Source organism: Poecile atricapillus, chromosome Z (genome assembly GCF_030490865.1).
Source record: "Poecile atricapillus isolate bPoeAtr1 chromosome Z, bPoeAtr1.hap1, whole genome shotgun sequence".
Taxonomy (NCBI): domain Eukaryota; kingdom Metazoa; phylum Chordata; class Aves; order Passeriformes; family Paridae; genus Poecile; species Poecile atricapillus.
The window spans coordinates 133,846,411-133,864,369 of NC_081289.1; the positions used below are offsets into that span (position 1 = coordinate 133,846,411).

A 17,959-nucleotide genomic window follows, 5' to 3' on the forward strand; every position below is an offset into this window, starting at 1 on the left:
TATCATGTCTATTACTCTCTACTCGTAGTGGAAATGCAGACTGCTTGTTATATTGTGTATTATTATAATCACAATACTTAGCATACTGTGTATTATTATAATCACAACATAAATGCTTAAAACTAACCTAGGTTCTTTACTTTTCTCTAAAGGACGTTCATTTGTTTTAAATCTGTCTTTCCCTTTATGACACTCAAAGGCAACTTTGTGTTAAAAAGGAGAATTTTTCATATTTAGACAAACTGCTTTATAAAGAATAGTATCAGCCTTCAGAGAGTGTGAAGCAGGATATACGTAATTCAGGCACACAATTAAGTCAATACACACAGAGACCTGGTATTAAACACACAGATCTACTGTATCCTAAAACTTATCGATAAAAACTAATAGGGATAAGAAACCTGAACAAAATTTTGCATCAACTTGGCAATAAGCACATTATTTTTACTACACTAAATTATGTAACTGTCCATTGCAATTTAACTTTCTTTTTTTTAAAATGAAAGCCATATACAATGCTACTGTAGTTACTATACATGCTGAAAAGGAACATCATGCAAAGAAGTACAGACACTAGAAAATAAATTTTCTATAACTCACAGAGTGTGAACTGATTTGCAACTTATGTGAAGACACAAATGAACTAAACTTGAATATTACACAACAACTAATCTAAACTTTGTTGCACTTGTAAAGCAGTAATCTGTTAGCTCTTATCTGGAAAAAACAAAAAGGAGACTGACAAATTGTACTATTTTATTTGTATACTTAAATTCATTGAACACTGTTCAATGGCACGGCGTTTGTAAAGCTGGCAGTAATGAAAAAAACATTTGGCAATATAATGAATTCACTATTTAAAAAGAAATATTTTTCACTTAACTCACAAACAGACATACAGGAGTTATTTGCATAATATAAGTAATTCTTTATTACAAAACTCAGACGTGGGATTAAGCCAGTGTAATTCAAAAATCCTTTTTTATACTGCAGCAGGTTTTATAAAGTAATATTTGCTTTCTAATTTTGACCCACTATTCCAAATAAAGAAATAAATGTTTCATTTTGTTTCAAATGCTCTAAAATGATTCTTTGGACCAATTATTTTTCAGATTTTACGTTTTTTCCACTCTGGCTTGTCTGTTTCATCATCTTCTGGTTCCACTTCTGCAAAAACTGTTTTTGGCTGTGTTCTAGAAAACATTAAAAAGATTAAAATAGTGGTCAGACTACAATACTTAATCAGAAACTGTATTAGACATGCATTAGACAGAAACAAAATAGATACATATAGACACTTTCAAAAATAGAGCATACTAGACTTGACCATTACTTATTTTTCACAGTAACTTATCAACTAACCTTCTCAGAACTGAATAAACCTGCAGCTCACAGACAAACAAGCACAACAAGCACACATATTTTGCAAGTATTATTTCCTCATTAGCTTACAATCAGTATCTGTGTATTCCATGAATAAAATTAAGATAATAGAGAGGAACAAATACATTTAATTCCATGCGAGAAAAGCAGAGCCACAGGCCTCCTCATTCCATGACTTTTTAAAAAGAAACTCACATTTGATACATTGTAGAACAACAACAGCCAATAAGTGAAAACAGAACAGCTAAACCAGGTTTCTGGCTAAGCCCATGTATGAAAAAACAGCTTCTCCCCAGAGACTTAATCTAACACTACTGTAACATAAAAATGTAATGATCTTCATATGAGAACACAGCGTATCTGACAGTCAAGCTTGATGGTATCAATTCCTCCACTCTTTGTGTGAACTTAAAATACAACTTAAATGTCACAAAAGTAATTATTGATTACTTTCTAAATGAACACAGTATCAAGCAACAATTCAATAAACTGTTTGGACACTCATTTCTCTTGTTTTGCACCTTAGGAACTGCATGGTCCCCTTTTCCAACTTGATTCTCAGCACAATCACTGCAGAGCTGAAACGATCAGATTTCTGATGCTGGTTGTGCTCAACTTCTCAACATGACAAAGTATAAAATGCAGCCAAGGTAGCCATTACCTCATTACTATATTAACAAATGTTTTTATATCAGTCTAAGGATGTGAAGCATTATTAATACAACAACTGTTATTTGCAAAATACATAAACCTTAACAAAATTGTGCCTGCCTTATACAGAACAATAGGCTGACTACAGAGAGTAATAGCAAGCCATTAGCTCTGAATCTTTAGCAGTATTCTCCATTTGTTAAATACGTGACACAAATAGGTTCAAAATCACCAAAAATAGTCAAAGACAACTCCCCTCACATGCAGGATTTTTCTACTGCCCTGCCTGCTCCTCCATCCTCCAAGCTTGCCATGGAGGAAAGGTCATGCTGATAATTCCAGGGGTGGCCCTACTGCAGAACTCCGACTGGCACACGCTGGTGGTCTGTGTGCAAACCCAGATGAGGACCTATACTGTGGAAGTTACATGAGTCCTTCTGCTGTCCATGGAAAGCGTAACTGACATTAAAGAATATTTTCCAATTTAAAAATTTCATTATAGAATACTTATATAAACTCTACTTAACCCATTGCTGATGAAAGAAGTAAAAAAACACCCAGAAGAAAAAAATCAATATTCAATCCAAAACAGACACCAGGGACAAAGGCTTTATTGGCTGAAATACTGGATTTTGCTAGCTGCTGAAAAGGAAGAATGTATGGAATCTTCTCTTTTTTTCCGACATACTGACAAAGGTTTATTTAGCCCATTTTAGCAATGTACCCTCCTTTTACCACAACAGATGAAAAGTATCTAAATGTCCTCTAGGATTACTTCAGTATTAAAAATTTCATCAGTAAAGCACAGCTAATCAAGTGGAAACCTAGAATTTCTGACCACAAACCTGTAGCTGTCTTAATTCAGACAAACATTTCCAACTTAGAAGAATGAATAAATTTCTGAAACAAACAGCAAAACCTATGTTTTTTCCAGGATAGGAGTGGCACAGAAAAAAGGCATAGACTTCAGAAAAGGTAAATGTGCTACTGAGTACAGAAAAGCTGAGGTAGGGAAAGAAGAAAAAAAGAAAAAAAAATAAGAGAGATACTATACCATAATCTAGCATTATTCAGCTAAAGCAAACATGCAGAGGAAGTCAAGTCTGCTTGCTACCTCACTTTTTAAAATTACCATGAAATAGCTATAGCCTTAGGTGAAATGTAAACTGTTCCACCTCCACAAGTCGCATAGCTGTAACTGGGGCACCTAGGGTGATTCACATGCCTGACCGTTTTAAAACAATGTCTTTGTTATTGCTTTATCAGCAATGATCATTTAATCTAATTTAAACACAATTTTTTTCTGCTTAGTAACTGCACTGGAGACTGCTAGTGTATTAGGAGTTTGCTGTATGATTAATATTTATATAAAAATTATCAAAACGAGTTTTCTGCTAACAACTATTCTTATTTCTGAGGGCTGTGTTCTCTTCCCCCATCAAATTTTTCAGTTTTATTTATCCTTGACTCTGGGGGTTGATTTCAGTTTGCTAGGGATCTGTATAGCAGATCCCATTGCAGAATACTATGGAGGGCAAAGAGGTCCAAGGAAAACTGGTTGATCTTTGAGGAAATCTCCTCAAAACAGATTACATTTCATCCGAGAAAGAACAGCCTGGCAGTAGCCTGGCATGGATGCATATGGATCTGACAGTGATAAACCACGAATTCCAAAAAGGAAGAACACAAAGGAGGCAAGGACACCCTCAGCTAAGAGGAACAGAGATGTTACATCAACACGGAGGAACAGAGTTAGGAGAGCCAAAGCTCAGATGGAACTGAAACAGAAAAGAAGTGTGAGGGGCAACAACAAAGAACTTCTACAGCTACACTGACAGCCAAAGGAATCTGAAGAAAAATGTGCTTTATTGAGCAGGTAAACCACTAATAGAGGATATGGAAAAAGTCAAGATACTCTGTGCTTTTTTCAGCTCCATTTTCCCCGAAAAGGTCTGCCCTCAGGTCTGCAAGCATTCCTACACTACAGCAGTCTTTGGTATGGACAGAGACATTTCCAACAGGAAGAGGAAGACAGAGTTTGTAGCTCATTGGACATGTAAAAGTCTGTATCAGATAGGTGGATCCAGAGGTACTGAAGGAGCTGGCCCATGTCACTGCAAGAGCACTCTGTCATCACTGAGATAATATGGTGACTGGGAGAGGCTCTCAATGGCTAGAAAAAGTAAACATCATCATCTTTGTGAGGGGCAAAAGGAGGATTTGGGGAAATATCTGACTTCAGTTTGCAGGAAAGCTATGTAATGAATCCCAGTGGAAAGCATTTCCAGATACATGAAGGTCATGAAGGTGGTAGAGAACAGCCAGCACGGACTTAGCAAGGGCATACTGTTCCCACCAACCAGATTGCTAGAACAGGCTGCCCAGACAGGTGTAGGTATTTTCATTCCTTGAGGATATTTAACCTTGGTTGAGCAAACCCCTGAACAACCCAAATCTAATTGGATCTGAGCAGTGAACACACTTTTAAGCAGGAGATTGTACTAGATGACTTCAGGCATTCCCTTCCTACCTAAATTGTTCTATGATCCTGTGTTTCCACATGACTGTCAGCTGAAACCAGTATCTCATACACTGAAAAATGCATTCCTGTTGTGGGTTATGGTAACAGGCTGCAAACAAAAATGGGAAAACAAACTAGCATGATTTATTTATACTATGTGCTTCTCTTCAGTAGTTATCAAGATATTCAGATATGCAGACCTCTAGAAAATTTCCAGGGCCATGAAGACTGCTTTAGAGTAACCATAATCCCTCTGCTTATGGGTTGTTTTCCTTAATTGCTTTCCAGCAATCCAATAAAAGTAGCTCACTGACATATGAGGATCATAGACTAGCAGATAAATAATACTGCTACAGCAAAACCAGCTGGAGATGACAACTGCATATCACAACATGTGACTCATGTCAAAATAACTTTTGAAATTTGTGTTTATATTGCACTGAAACAAAGAAAAAAGATTTTCAAGCATGCTTGGAAACCAGAATAATGTCATAAGGGTCACTTCCAGACTGTTCCATGAAAAACATGTTCCAGAAAAGTTAAGGTTTTCAGCATCAGGCGCCTTTTTTGTTCTTTACCCCACCAACCAGCCTGACTCTTTTCTAAATCACAGAGACTTCCCTCTCAAAAAGAAAGAAACAAAGAAAAAAGATTTTCAAGCATGCTTGGAAACCAGAATAATGTCATAAGGGTCACTTCCAGACTGTTCCATGAAAAACATGTTCCAGAAAAGTTAAGGTTTTCAGCATCAGGCGCCTTTTTTGTTCTTTACCCCACCAACCAGCCTGACTCTTTTCTAAATCACAGAGACTTCCCTCTCAAAATTACCAATTTACAAAAAATTATTTAGGATAAATATAACAATGCATGCCAACAAGGTTGCTGTTACAAGACATTCTGCTCAGTACTGATTCTTCAACTAGTGATACTTGTACCATTACAAGTAACTAACACTTCACAGACTGGCATTGCCCTTGAGAATATTTCAGTGAACACAACACAGCTCCAGACTCTTGCTTCATGTAATTCCCTTTTGACAGTGACAAGCAGCAATGAAAAAGACTGCAAAATAGGGGTAACATCATTGAAATTAAAGGTATTTTCCTCTCGTTTACCTTGTTGAGGAGGGAAATTTCACCCGCACTTTCTCTCTGGTACAGAAGAAAGCTGCATCTGGGCCTGATTAGGCACTCAGCTACAATGCTTAGTAATTCCTGCTGATCCTTCAGAGGACATCTGAAGTCATTATAGTATATCTGTACAGCTGTGCTAAAACAAACAGCTCACAAAGAATGTAATTTTCAAACATTTACAACTGATGCCTCAAGTTCCTTTCCTGTAGTTCTTTACTTGAAATCTTCAATCTGTCCTTCCTTTCCTTTCACGCCACTGGAATGGCTCTTGCCAAGGACTCTAACAACCTTCTTCCTGAGAAATCTCAAGATCTTTTCCTTATCCTCATCCATTATGACTTTTCTGCTGTGTTGAACACATCTTACTTGACACTTTATTCGCCTTGGGCTTCTGTGACATGTCATCTCCTTATTCAGCATTTATTTCTTATCATCCCCAGTATCCTTTTCAGCAGCATCTGTTTTTCACCCATTCTTTTGTCTCTTACGTACTTCCCACTCCTTTCTGGCTCAAATGTCAGGGGGAACAGAAAGGTCAAGCTAATGATAACAAGCTTAAAAATTTTTTCAAGTGATAAGTAATGCAAATGAATAGTCAGCTTCAAGAGTAAATTAGGCACCTTTAACTCTAAAAAAAGAGATATATTTTTAAACAGAATGCATAGTAGTGAATAACTAACAGCAGAAGTCATGTATTTCTTATAAAATTTATTGAAGTGAAAATCATAGAATGATTTGGGTTAAAAGGTACCTTAAAGATCATTCAGTTCCAACTCCACTGCCATAGGCACAGACACCTTCCACTAGATCAGGTTGCTCAGAGCCCCATCCAGCCTGGCCTTAAACACTTCCAGGGATGGCGCATTCACAGTTTCTCTGGGCAACCTGTTCTGTACCTCACCACCCTCTGAGTAAAGAATTTCTTGATAACAGCTAATCTAGACCTCTCCTCTTTTAGTTTAAAACCATTTCCCCTTGTCCAGTCACTACCTACCCATGTAAAAAAGTCACTCTCCCTCATATACAATTAAAAAAGCATTAAATCTGTTAACTGATTGAGAATGACATAACCAGTATGGATCAGGAACAGACAAATCAATCCTGTCATCATATTCCAAGTTATGAAAACTGATTAACCAGAAAAGAGCATTTCTTAATTTTCTGAGTTGAAAATTATTTAATAACTATCACTGGAGAAAATTAAGTAACCATAGTTTCCTTACATATTTTCAGAAGGAGAAGAGTGAAAACTTAATGTGCATAGACAGCAGAGGACCAAAAGCCTTGTCACACAAAAGATATATCAAGTAGATAGTTTTATACCATGTTTAAGTAAAAATTTACTACAAGAGATGTGGAAAAACTAGTAGCAGAAGAATAAAGTAGTAAAAGAATATATACTGTTTAAAAAAGTGAAACATACTGTATGTATGGTTTTTAGGTCTTAAGACGGTATATGATTTTAAAAATGTATCAGAATATCACCTTTCCTAACTGTAGGGTATAACTTCTGCTATAGCTAAAGCAGCTGTCCAGTATACAAACCAGGACTACATGATAATTTGGACCAATTACTTGCAATTTGCATATTTTACTAAATGTAAGTCTGTAAGTACATCTGTAAAATGCATTTTATATACAGGTTAAATAGCCATGCTCTGTAAAGTCAGATGTAGGATGTAATTGCAATAGCATATTATATTATACATATATATTATATTAAAAAAGCACAGCCTTATGTGGCTGTTCATATAGTCCTGAATTCCTGAAAACTAAGAACATGACACATAATAAAGTTTCTGCATTTCATTGTCTTAGATGTTATTAGTACCAGTGCTGTTATTCCAATTGTCATTACTATTATTGTTACTGTTGTTAATGATATTACTGTTTGGGAGTTTGTAAATGATTTTTGCATAGAATATATCTGAAACTGAAGCTTCTAAAACAAGGATAATGGCAGCTTTACCAGGATGAGATTTATCAGCTGACAAAGCCATCAAGGCAGGGTGCTGCTGGCTGCAGTCCAGTTCCCCACATACATATCACCGTCTGGTGTGTAAGTTAATAGCAGTCTGGACTTGCATCCTGCCCACTTCTCAGCCAGCTCTCCTCTTCCCCTGCAGCCACATCTTTAACAAGGAACTGTAATGAGATCTGGCCACCTGACACAGTAAGCCTCCTCTAAAACAGCTTTGTTTTAAAAGTTTCATGTCTACTACACTGCAGGTGTTGGGGATGAAACTTAATGCACAATCAATGAAGTTACTAAGCCAAAAATATGCTCATATATCCATCTACCTGATGGAGTGTGTGATTGTATTTACTTTTGAGAATGTATTCCTCTAATAAAACTAGATGCCTACACATTCCGAGTACATTTCTTCTCTAGCAATCATAAACTCTCAAACAAATAAAAATCAATAATTAGCATATTCATTACAACAATTGCTACAGAATTAGGCTTTCAAATATCCCATTTTTGATACCAAAAGTAATACTATACAATGCACTGGTTTGATGTCTAAGACCAAATGCCATACTTATTAATCACCTGGTCAAAGCCAGACTGGGTCACTGACATTCTCGATCTCCTTTGGAACTGCTATTTAGTTATCTTTGTGAACATATGGGTCAAGTCAGAAAACAAATGTCACCATCCAAAACAAGCTGTGGTTCATAGAATATTTCAAGTTTCTGGAAAGAGGTGGTGATTGGTTCACTACTGAGTTGAACACTAATAAAGAAAGTAGTCAGAAAGTAACAAATGTACAGCCTTGGAGATAGAACACTATGCTGCAAAACAGAAAAGTAATTCATTACTGGCAGACTGTTCCATGAAGACTATTTCAACTCTTCAAAATGTTTTCCTTATGCACGTTGAAAATATTGGTTGACACTATTTTGTGGAAAAAAGCTCCATCAATGATAATAAAATGTGACAATTCTAGTAATTTTTAAAGTGTTAGTTTGAGTCCATTAGTATGAAATGCATTTATGCAGCACTTATTTTTATACTATTGTGAATGCATTCCATTGTTTGAGATGTATTTATTTTTAGGGAAAAAACTTCTTGGATAGAAAGGATCCAAGAAGAATAAATGCACAATTTTCATTTTAATATATACACAAAAATACCACACTCACACATATAATTTAAATATGTAGGAATAAAGTACCATCTGTGGGATTACCAAGGTTTTACCACAAAAGTCTTGATAAGGCTCTTTAACTAATGTAACACCTGAAAACGTATGTCTTTATGTTGAATTTTTGGTAGATTTTATCAGTGCAAATTTTAATATTGCTGTACTTTTAAAACAAAATTAATTCAGGCAATTACTCAGGTCCTCATATAGGAAAAATTCAGACAAAAACTTATTACAGTCGAGAAATCATCATAACACCATGTTATCATAACACCATTTTGAAGGTTTAATCTGAGAATCAGTCAGAACTGAGGGCATATTGGAAAATCATCCCAATATAACAATGAGACAGCATCCTATCATAAGGTATAAAACACCGATTTGGAGAAGATTCTAGACTCAAAGCAACTTTGAAAGCTTTAAAATAACTTCAAACACTGGCAGGTGCATTATAAAGGTGGAAATATGAAATTGAAGCAATTTAACCTCCTGGAAACTCCTGTCTTTTTAAAAGAGTATATTCTAGGTGTACATATTTGTGGTAGCAATCCAAAAAAGGTGAAGTATAGCATTAAAAACATCTGTTTTAACTAAGCTCCTACTGGCCCCCTGAAATATTACTTAATTGCTTCCTTACTTAGCATATGCTGGAGCCACCCAGTATGGATTCTCCTCTGCTTCCTTTGCATGACGTAAAATGGCCTCTCGAGGATTGCTGTCATCTGTCTTGTCCAGGGCAATGTTCTTGACTATATATGATGACAGGGTGACCCCATGAGTCCCAACACGACCACCACGACCTGTGGCACAAAGAGAAAAATATTGCAAAAATATGCCGAGCCTGAAACAATGACAAGGACGTTATTTAATGCTACAGGAAGGGTTTAACTTAGGGCTGCATTCAAGTGGGTGTTTTATTGATTATGTAACTCAAAGTAAACCATTGTAATTATTAATTTTTTGCAGGCAAGCACTCCAATGAGACATCAATGTCTTAAAGTGCTGGACACTGCCCATACATCTACAGAGTAGAGCCACCACCCCAAAAATGCAAATCCAAATGAGTGGAGAACCAAAACATGATGGCCCCTTTGGCATGCGACAGTCCAATATGATTATGCCTAGATTACCTGCTCCTGCTACTGGAGGCTCAGGTTTGTGAGACTTCATGGGGTCCAACCTATCCTTCTCCAGCTGTTTCCTCGTGCTTCGTTGTCGTGGTTCACGGAACATCGGAAGCGCATGGGCTGAAGGGTCACAGATTGAAGAAAATCAGATGTCATAAATTCCATTTTCATTTCAACATTTTAAATACAAAGAGTTGGATTCTTTCTTGCAATGGAAAAGGTGGCAAGAGCAGCCTCTTTGCAGCCCCATATCAAAACAGTGGTTTACTGAATTGTACTTTCAGAGGTTTCTTTCTGCTGAATTTTTCCAAGATGAAAACAGTCAGATATCAGGGTTCCTTCAGGCAGAAGCCTCATATGAAATACAGTTTGCACAGTTTATGTACGTTTCATTCATCTCATTCAGTTCTCAACATTAGCATTGTGACCAATCAGTTATTCTTTTCTGAACTTCCCATATTTCTTCAGCTTTCTCATATTCTAAGAACAAGACAAGGCGCTTGATACATTTTTAGATATGACAAAGAGTGGAGCAGAAACCCTACAATGATCCCAAATGTAATTTTACATGTATGATGTCATAATCATGTTCTTTCTTAAATAATAAGATTAATCACCATTGGAAAAATATCATAACTGAGACAGTGTGGCCAAACTGTCAGGATTTAGAACTTCTATTTCCTCATGAAAGTGCTATCTTCAGTCACAGTAATGGCCTTGATCCAGTCAGACAAGAGAGTCATTTTCCAGCAACAGAGAAACACCATGTTAATGGACATGGCTTTCTTGCAGTGAGGTTCAGATCTCACATGCAGGTGTGTTTATTGCTGCCAGTAAAGATAAAAAATAACCAAACAAATCTAAAATTGAGGAACATCATCTCTGTATTGAATTGGGAAAACCACCAGGGAGGATTCAGGCACCTATCAGCTTGAGTTTTCAGCTTATTTCTGTAAGCCTGTTCAATTTATTTGCCTGAATGAAGTCACAGCCAGGTGAAACAGCAGATCTTTGGAAATAAATGTTTTATTTTTGCAGATTTCATTAGGTATGAAATGCCAGGGACAATTTTCTGGCAAGCACTAAGCTTGATCAGTTTCCACAGAGCATCTGAGGTGACTAATGGACAGATCCAAGCCATTGCCATTTGTGGAGTCAAGGCAGTCTAAGGGAAAATCATGCTGTATATTCCTGTGTTTTAAAAGTGACACTTAATCCCTTAAAACAACATTTCTGCATTTTAAGTGGCCATTACAGGCAATTCTGATGTTGAAGAGCAACAAGAAGTCTGAAGGAAAAAAAGAAAAAAACAGAAAAGAAAAAAGAGGGGGAGAAAAAGGAGAAGAAAAAAAGGGGTCACTTCACTTTGCAAAAAGTACTTAGATCTTCAGATCTTCCCAGTTCTATCCATAAACTCAAAAGACAGACATCTGACTTCTGAAAAGTTTCCAAAATATCAAAAAACCTAAAAATTTGCTAAGCAAATGCAAATCCTTACATCTTTCTGCATTGATGTATATGGAAGTATCTTTGTTTACTTTCAAAATTATGTGGAAGACACAGCTAATCAGCTAGAACTCAGCGATAAAATCCCCAAAACTTGCATAGCTGTGACCTATATCTTTCAATGACATTTATAAATGCCATTGAACACACAAGTTCTACTGGGATTTAAGCAGAATTTCCTTTTAAAAAAATCACACAAGTTCTTCAGAGTATAAACACTAATGGACAGTGCACACAAAGCATTACAATGAAGAATGTGGTACGGGTGGATTAAGAGCATCCAATGAAGATAAATACCCCTGATCTTTGGCAATTGCTGCTTAAGTTTACCCCAGAAACTGGAGCTAGACATCTGCAGCAGTAAGGTAGGTTAGAGACAGCTGTGGCTGCTGGGAAAGTGCCCAAGATGGAAACCTGGAACCAAAGTGCCTTGATATGGGTCTAGGTACTAAGACTGCCCTAACTTTCTCATTCTAAACCTCTTTTTGTTTATTATGCTGCCAAACAACTTGTTTGTTTTAGAGAGAAATGGTTTTAGTATGTGTAAAACCAAGACTACTAGAAATCAAAACTGCACACCATGAAACTGGAAGAGGATGAAGAGAAGCAGAACACCATAACGATGTGACTGTTCTCATTTCACATGAGGAAACATAGGGCTATGCTAATGGGGACAGTCAAGATCTCTCAGTCAATCCCCTCATTCCATTGTAAAATTTGTAATTGGGAAAAGACAGATCATTAAACATTTTATAATAGCAATGATAACTATTTCTTATGCGTCAGTGATCCTTACTACAAACATAAGCTCTTAAAAACCCTTGAGGCTATGGATAGTTAAACTATTTAAAATACTGTAAAAGACACTGGATAAGTTATAAATTTTGAAAAATCATTTGTTATCTGTTCAAGACCTATCTCTCATCTCTGATTTTGTCACTGCAAAGTGGCAAAGTTCCTCCTAAACCCATCTACGTTCCACAATTAAGTTATGAAAAACTGAAGATTTAAAAAAGCTCCAAAATTTTTGAGGCTTTCAGAAGCACCACAATCAAGAAAACAACCATTAGCAACTTTACAGAGCATACAGATTAGATATACATTTCTGGTTGTGCAACACCATAAAAAATTTGTATGAAGCACACATATATGACACCAGTGATCAATGCCTAATGAGAGACTGCTTTTTAGAGGATGAAAAAAAACCCTAAACAATCTGCAAATAATTTCAAACCTAAGAATGAGCTAAGGATGCTGCTATAAAGATATGTTTAAACTTCTTACGTGTTATAATGTAATCCTGTGTAAGAGTCTCTGCTTGTCTCTCTTTTCGTTTTGTTTTGACCACACATAATTTTGCTCCCCTAGGAGGAAACAGAGCAGTTCAGTTAGTCTGTTTATATCAAACAGAAACCAGTTTTTATTCAAGACAGTCTCAACAAAATTATACAGCACTCTAAATATTCATGAATGTGTGTATCTTCGCCTGTTCATTCTCACATGAAAGGAGGATAGAGAGATTACAGTGTTTCTGTTATAGAACAGTTTATATGACATGTAGAAATAAGGGTGGAAGATTCATTTCACACTTCATTTGTCCACAGTACTTTAGTCTGCACATTGGAAGTGCTGCTCTCCAAACTTGGGCACTCATTTGCTCCTGATATAATTCTTCCTAAGCAGCAGAGTTGGCAGTTATCTAACCAGAGGTGCCTGTAACACTGAGGCAGGAAAGACTGCATAGGCCCAGCTGCAGCAAGATTGATTTAAACCATTGGTGTTTTCCTCCTCACGGTAAATGAAACAAACCAGGAAACAAACCAGGCACAAAACTGCACTAGGGCTCTGTGGTCTAAACAATGATGACCAACTCTCTTGTTTTCTAAACTGCCAAAATCAGAAAAAGAAAACTTATTTCTGATAATCTTGTAAACCAAAGTTTATCTTCACATCCAAGTGTCCAGGTGAAAGTAAGTATCCAGAAAACATGAACTTTAACAGTTTAGTTTAAAATGCCAGCAAAATAAGGATGGCACATACATGGAAGAACACCTTATTTATTCTACTCAATACCAATGAACTGTACATTTCTTCTCAGATGACAGGAAGGAAGCACACACCAGCTCTCCAGCCAATCCAGATGGCAAAAGAAAATTAGTCACAAAACAAGTATTTATAGGCTACTTAGGCCCTCCTCATCTTAGGTTTGCAAGTCACTATCTGATAAACGTGTACCACCTTTCCATGAGTTGTACGGGCAAAATTGTCATGTGATAAATGAGGGTGATGAAGAAAACTGGAAGAAAGGTAGGGATGTTCTGCCTTGCTTTGCACCTTGTCAAATGGGGTCTTCCAGTATTAAGTGCTCTGAAGTTTGATACTTCTAAACAAGATTTTTACTTCAGGAAGGAAATATACATTAAAAAAATGTGACTAAATACAATGAATACCCATTCAGTATCACTTCCTCAGCAACCTCTAAGAGACAGGATGAAAGGGTGGTTGTTCTTACTGTAGATTTCATGCAATAAAAAAATGAATGCATTTGTAAATTCACGTAGAAAAGTCAGCATACTGCAACAGGAAATGCCCAAAGGAAAAAGTGCCACTCTGCATAAGCAAACATTTTGGTTTGTTTTTTTTCTCTTTCTACTGCTGCTGAATAAGTAGAACTCTGCAAAACAAATGTTACTGAACTAGTTTTTCTTATTTCTTAGTATAATCATTGAATCACAGAATCAGGCTAAATTTGAGAAAACAACCATAATAAAGCACAGTTACGTACCTCTGGCTTTTGACAGGATCATAGTAAACTTTGGCTAAACCATTTCCAGTACCAACCATGATCTGGTTCAGCTTGGGATGCCAAAGGCAACGCACAACACTCTGAAATAGAGTGAGATGTTGAGAGTTAGTTGGTCACTCATCTAGATCTTAGAATTAATATTCACATTATCAAAGAGTGCACCACACTGCAGCAGGACCAAGCTTAAGCTCATGAATTCATGAATGAGTATGTGAGTATGTGAGTAACTCCAGAGTAGAACACAATGTAAAAGGAGTGACAACACCAGGATGTAGACAGGGAAGGAAATAAAAATCGGTGATGGTGATAACCAGTGGTTTCTACAGACCATCTGATGTCAGGATCTTAATGGGCACAATGAAAATTGGAAGTTAAAGAGGGATTTGAAGAAGAACAGTTATGTGCTTCAGATATGATACAGCGATTCAGGCACTCATGACTTTTATACTCTTATTTTTAGTTCTTAATTCTTCCACTTCATCACTTTATCTGTTTTTCTTCCTTCTTGTCATACACTGTTGACCTTTCACTTCCTGACTGCAGAAGCAGAAGAGATGCTGACTTTCACTCTTGCTTCTTTCATCCCCACAACACTAAGAACTTGGTATTTGAAGCCAATGTCTCACAGTGCTGTCATCCTTCTGGTCAGCAGTGAAACTCATTTTCAGACATTAAGAGTATTGTTCTACATGTGACTTTGAATCTCCATGTAAGTACTGTTCTCAGTCTGATTCAGCAGGACAGCACAGAAACTCTAAGACTCAAACTTCTGACTCCAGAGAGCCAAACCGGGCACAATCTGCCACAAAGGACAACATATCTCATCAAAAACACAAAAGAAAGTATCTATTTTTGACAGAGTAATGCCTTAAATGGATGCTGTCCAAGGCTGAAGTTGGTTTGTGCCACAGATGTAACAAATGTATCCAGAGCTAGCAAGATGCACTATCCTGTTACTATTCCATGGAACAATGCACCCTTTTCTAGCCTTCCCTTTCTTATCCCTCCACTTACCATTGCATGTTCCATACTATTTCTGGTTTTGTCCAGCCTCCATTTTTTTGATGCTAGGAGGCACATAACATTAAAAATATTGAAAAAAATTCTAAAGCCCATTCAGCCACCATGAATCAGAACTTCATTTTACCACAAGATGATGCATGGCACTCTCCTGAGCTGGTTTTTTTTCTGCTTTGTATTCTCTTTTAAGAAGAAAAACCAAGTGAGATAAAATTTCATTAATCAAACAGCCATTCTTTACAAGGTTCCCCAGCAAAGCATCCTCCTACATATACACAACATACAACATTACAATTTCCCATTTACTTATAGGTACAAATAAACCTGGTTTGCTTATTGCAAGACAACTACAGAACAACATTTTTAGAGGTAAATCTGAAGTACACAATACAGAGTTGCTAACAAGTTGCTGGACTTCAGTAAGAGTCTTACATACTGTTATGTAATGCTTAAAATGCTAAAGTAACTCTAAAACACCAAAGCTAGTAACAAGTATTGAAGGTTAAAGGTGGGTGGCCTTTTCCTTTTATTAATATTTATTGCATGTGGTTAGCCAGCCTTTTTAGACTCTGTAGTTAATGTGGTTCTCCACTTTCTTCTGTCAAGTAAATGTATTTTATAGCATGGTAGTGGATACCAGCCAACAAAAACAAGCCTGAGACAGTGTGGCTCAGCACTGATGGGGTTTGCTGAGTTTCTAACTTGTCAAACATGCACAACACACTTAAAACCGCCATGGCACGTGCTACAGAGCAGGCGAAAGAAACTGCCATTAAATGTAGCCCTATAAATCTTGTGAAACCGTAAAACATTCCCAGAATATAATCTGTTAAAAACTAAACAAACTCAAGCTCTGAACATGCAAGTAATTTTATCAATCCATTGGCATATAAACCTACTTTATAAGAAATAAAAACTACTTCTGTGGTTTTCAGATTATTTCAGAAACTGACAATACTTCAAAAATACCAAAATACTGAATCCCTGAACTATATCCTAGAAATTTTTCCCAATCATTTAATCCTAAAGAAGTCAAAATTCTAATTAACAAAGAGATCATTGTAGGCTAGGTCTTAATACTGGAAGGGAAGGGTAAGGAGAATCTTTATCATACAAAAATAATTAACACTTCAAGAGCATTTATTCTTTGATGCCTCTAATTTCTCAACTGCTTCCACCTAGAATAACTCAGGTAGGCATTTTCATCACTGGAAATGCCAAACATCAAATTACATCTCAAAGAAGGTCCTACCACCCAGCTCTCCAGGCAAGCATGTTAATTGCTGATGAAGAAGTGTTTTCCTGCCTTTACGTAAGTGTGCATGTAGGTAGGTACCCACCTACTGATACTGAATTTTTACACAATTCTAGAATGGTTGTGGTTGGAAGAGAGCTCTGGAGATGACTAATTCAACCATCCTGCTCCAAGCATGGTCAAAGACTACAGAGAGCTCAGGATAACATCCTGTTTGGTTTTTAATATTTCCCGTGACAGAAACTCGACTTTCAACAACCTATTTCAATGTACAATCAGCCCTACCATAAAAAAAACCCAAAACCCCAACCACAAACCCCTAATCATTTTCTTTCATTTAAAGCAAGAAAAACCTAAGCAAATTCTGAAAACATAAAAAGTCCTAGTCATAGCTTAGTAAATGGAAAATGTCTTGTAACAAATAAGAATGATAAAATGCAGAATATATCATCACATAAACATCTTCAACATTTGAAAAAAATATTTCTGTGACAGCTAAATGTTTTGGACACTATGCTTTTGGAGCATGAAGTCCTGGAAGGCTGACATAAAAATCCTGAAAATCATTTTTTCCATAGACTGATGTGGCCAGCTTTGTGATTATAAGAAAATTACAGATGATAATTACTAGTAACAATTTAAAAGTTGTTTTGTACTTTTGCTATGGCAAAAGCATTAAGTTCTTCAAATGAAATCAATCTGAAAAGACTTTGGCAGTGTCTATTGCATATATAAACACAGTAGCTTCCATTGGGAAATACTGGGAAAACATTGTGAAAAAATTTTTATGAAAACAGACAGTGAAAATATTAAAAAATTACCTTAAAGAAAAACACTGCAAATTTACCGTTTTGATTCTCACTGTGAAAGAGGTTAGAACAGATTCAGTGGGTGTCATTGTCCATTGGCAGTTCTGGGGTGGTTCCCAAATAATCTCACCCCATCAGTCTGTTCTCACCTCTGTATTTCCTTTTGAATCATCTAAGCAGAGCTGTTGCTGCAGGTAAACAGTAAACAACACCAAATAGTTTTTCTGTCAGGTTATTCTCCATCTAGGTGACCTCACTAGGCAACTACATACACGGCTTTCCTGAGCAAGTAATAGTGCTTTGACAAGAGTTAACAGCAGTGTTTCTAAACGAGAAACTGAATTCTCATTTTCTGTAACACAGAATAGGACATTTATTCTGGCCTAGGAATACAGTCCTGTGTTTAACAGGCACAGTGAAGAATAACTGAAGCAGATTTGTCAGCAGGCAAAAGCTAATTACCTCAACTGAAACTGTCCAGAGCACTTGGGTAACACCCCAACAGGAGTAAACAATGCTGAGAGGGCATTTTACAGGGTCAGCAAGAAAAGATTTAAATTATTTGTGGCATAGGAGTGGAAAATTTACCCCCTAAGATG

The 17,959-nt window shown here is 36.6% G+C and overlaps 1 protein-coding gene across 1 annotated transcript in view; it reads right to left on the reverse strand.

The window, feature by feature from the left end:
- Positions 1-738: 738 nt before the first annotated feature.
- Positions 739-17,959, reverse strand: part of WDR70 (WD repeat domain 70) — a 132,042-nt gene continuing 114,821 nt past the window's right edge. The window contains exons 14-18 of the mRNA XM_058827661.1: positions 14,256-14,356; positions 12,755-12,834; positions 9,968-10,084; positions 9,475-9,637; positions 739-1,193 (exon numbers count right to left, since the gene is read on the reverse strand). Of these exons, the coding sequence (XP_058683644.1) occupies positions 1,109-1,193; positions 9,475-9,637; positions 9,968-10,084; positions 12,755-12,834; positions 14,256-14,356 (546 nt within the window). The 3' untranslated portion in view covers positions 739-1,108. The remainder of the gene's footprint in view (positions 1,194-9,474; positions 9,638-9,967; positions 10,085-12,754; positions 12,835-14,255; positions 14,357-17,959) is intronic.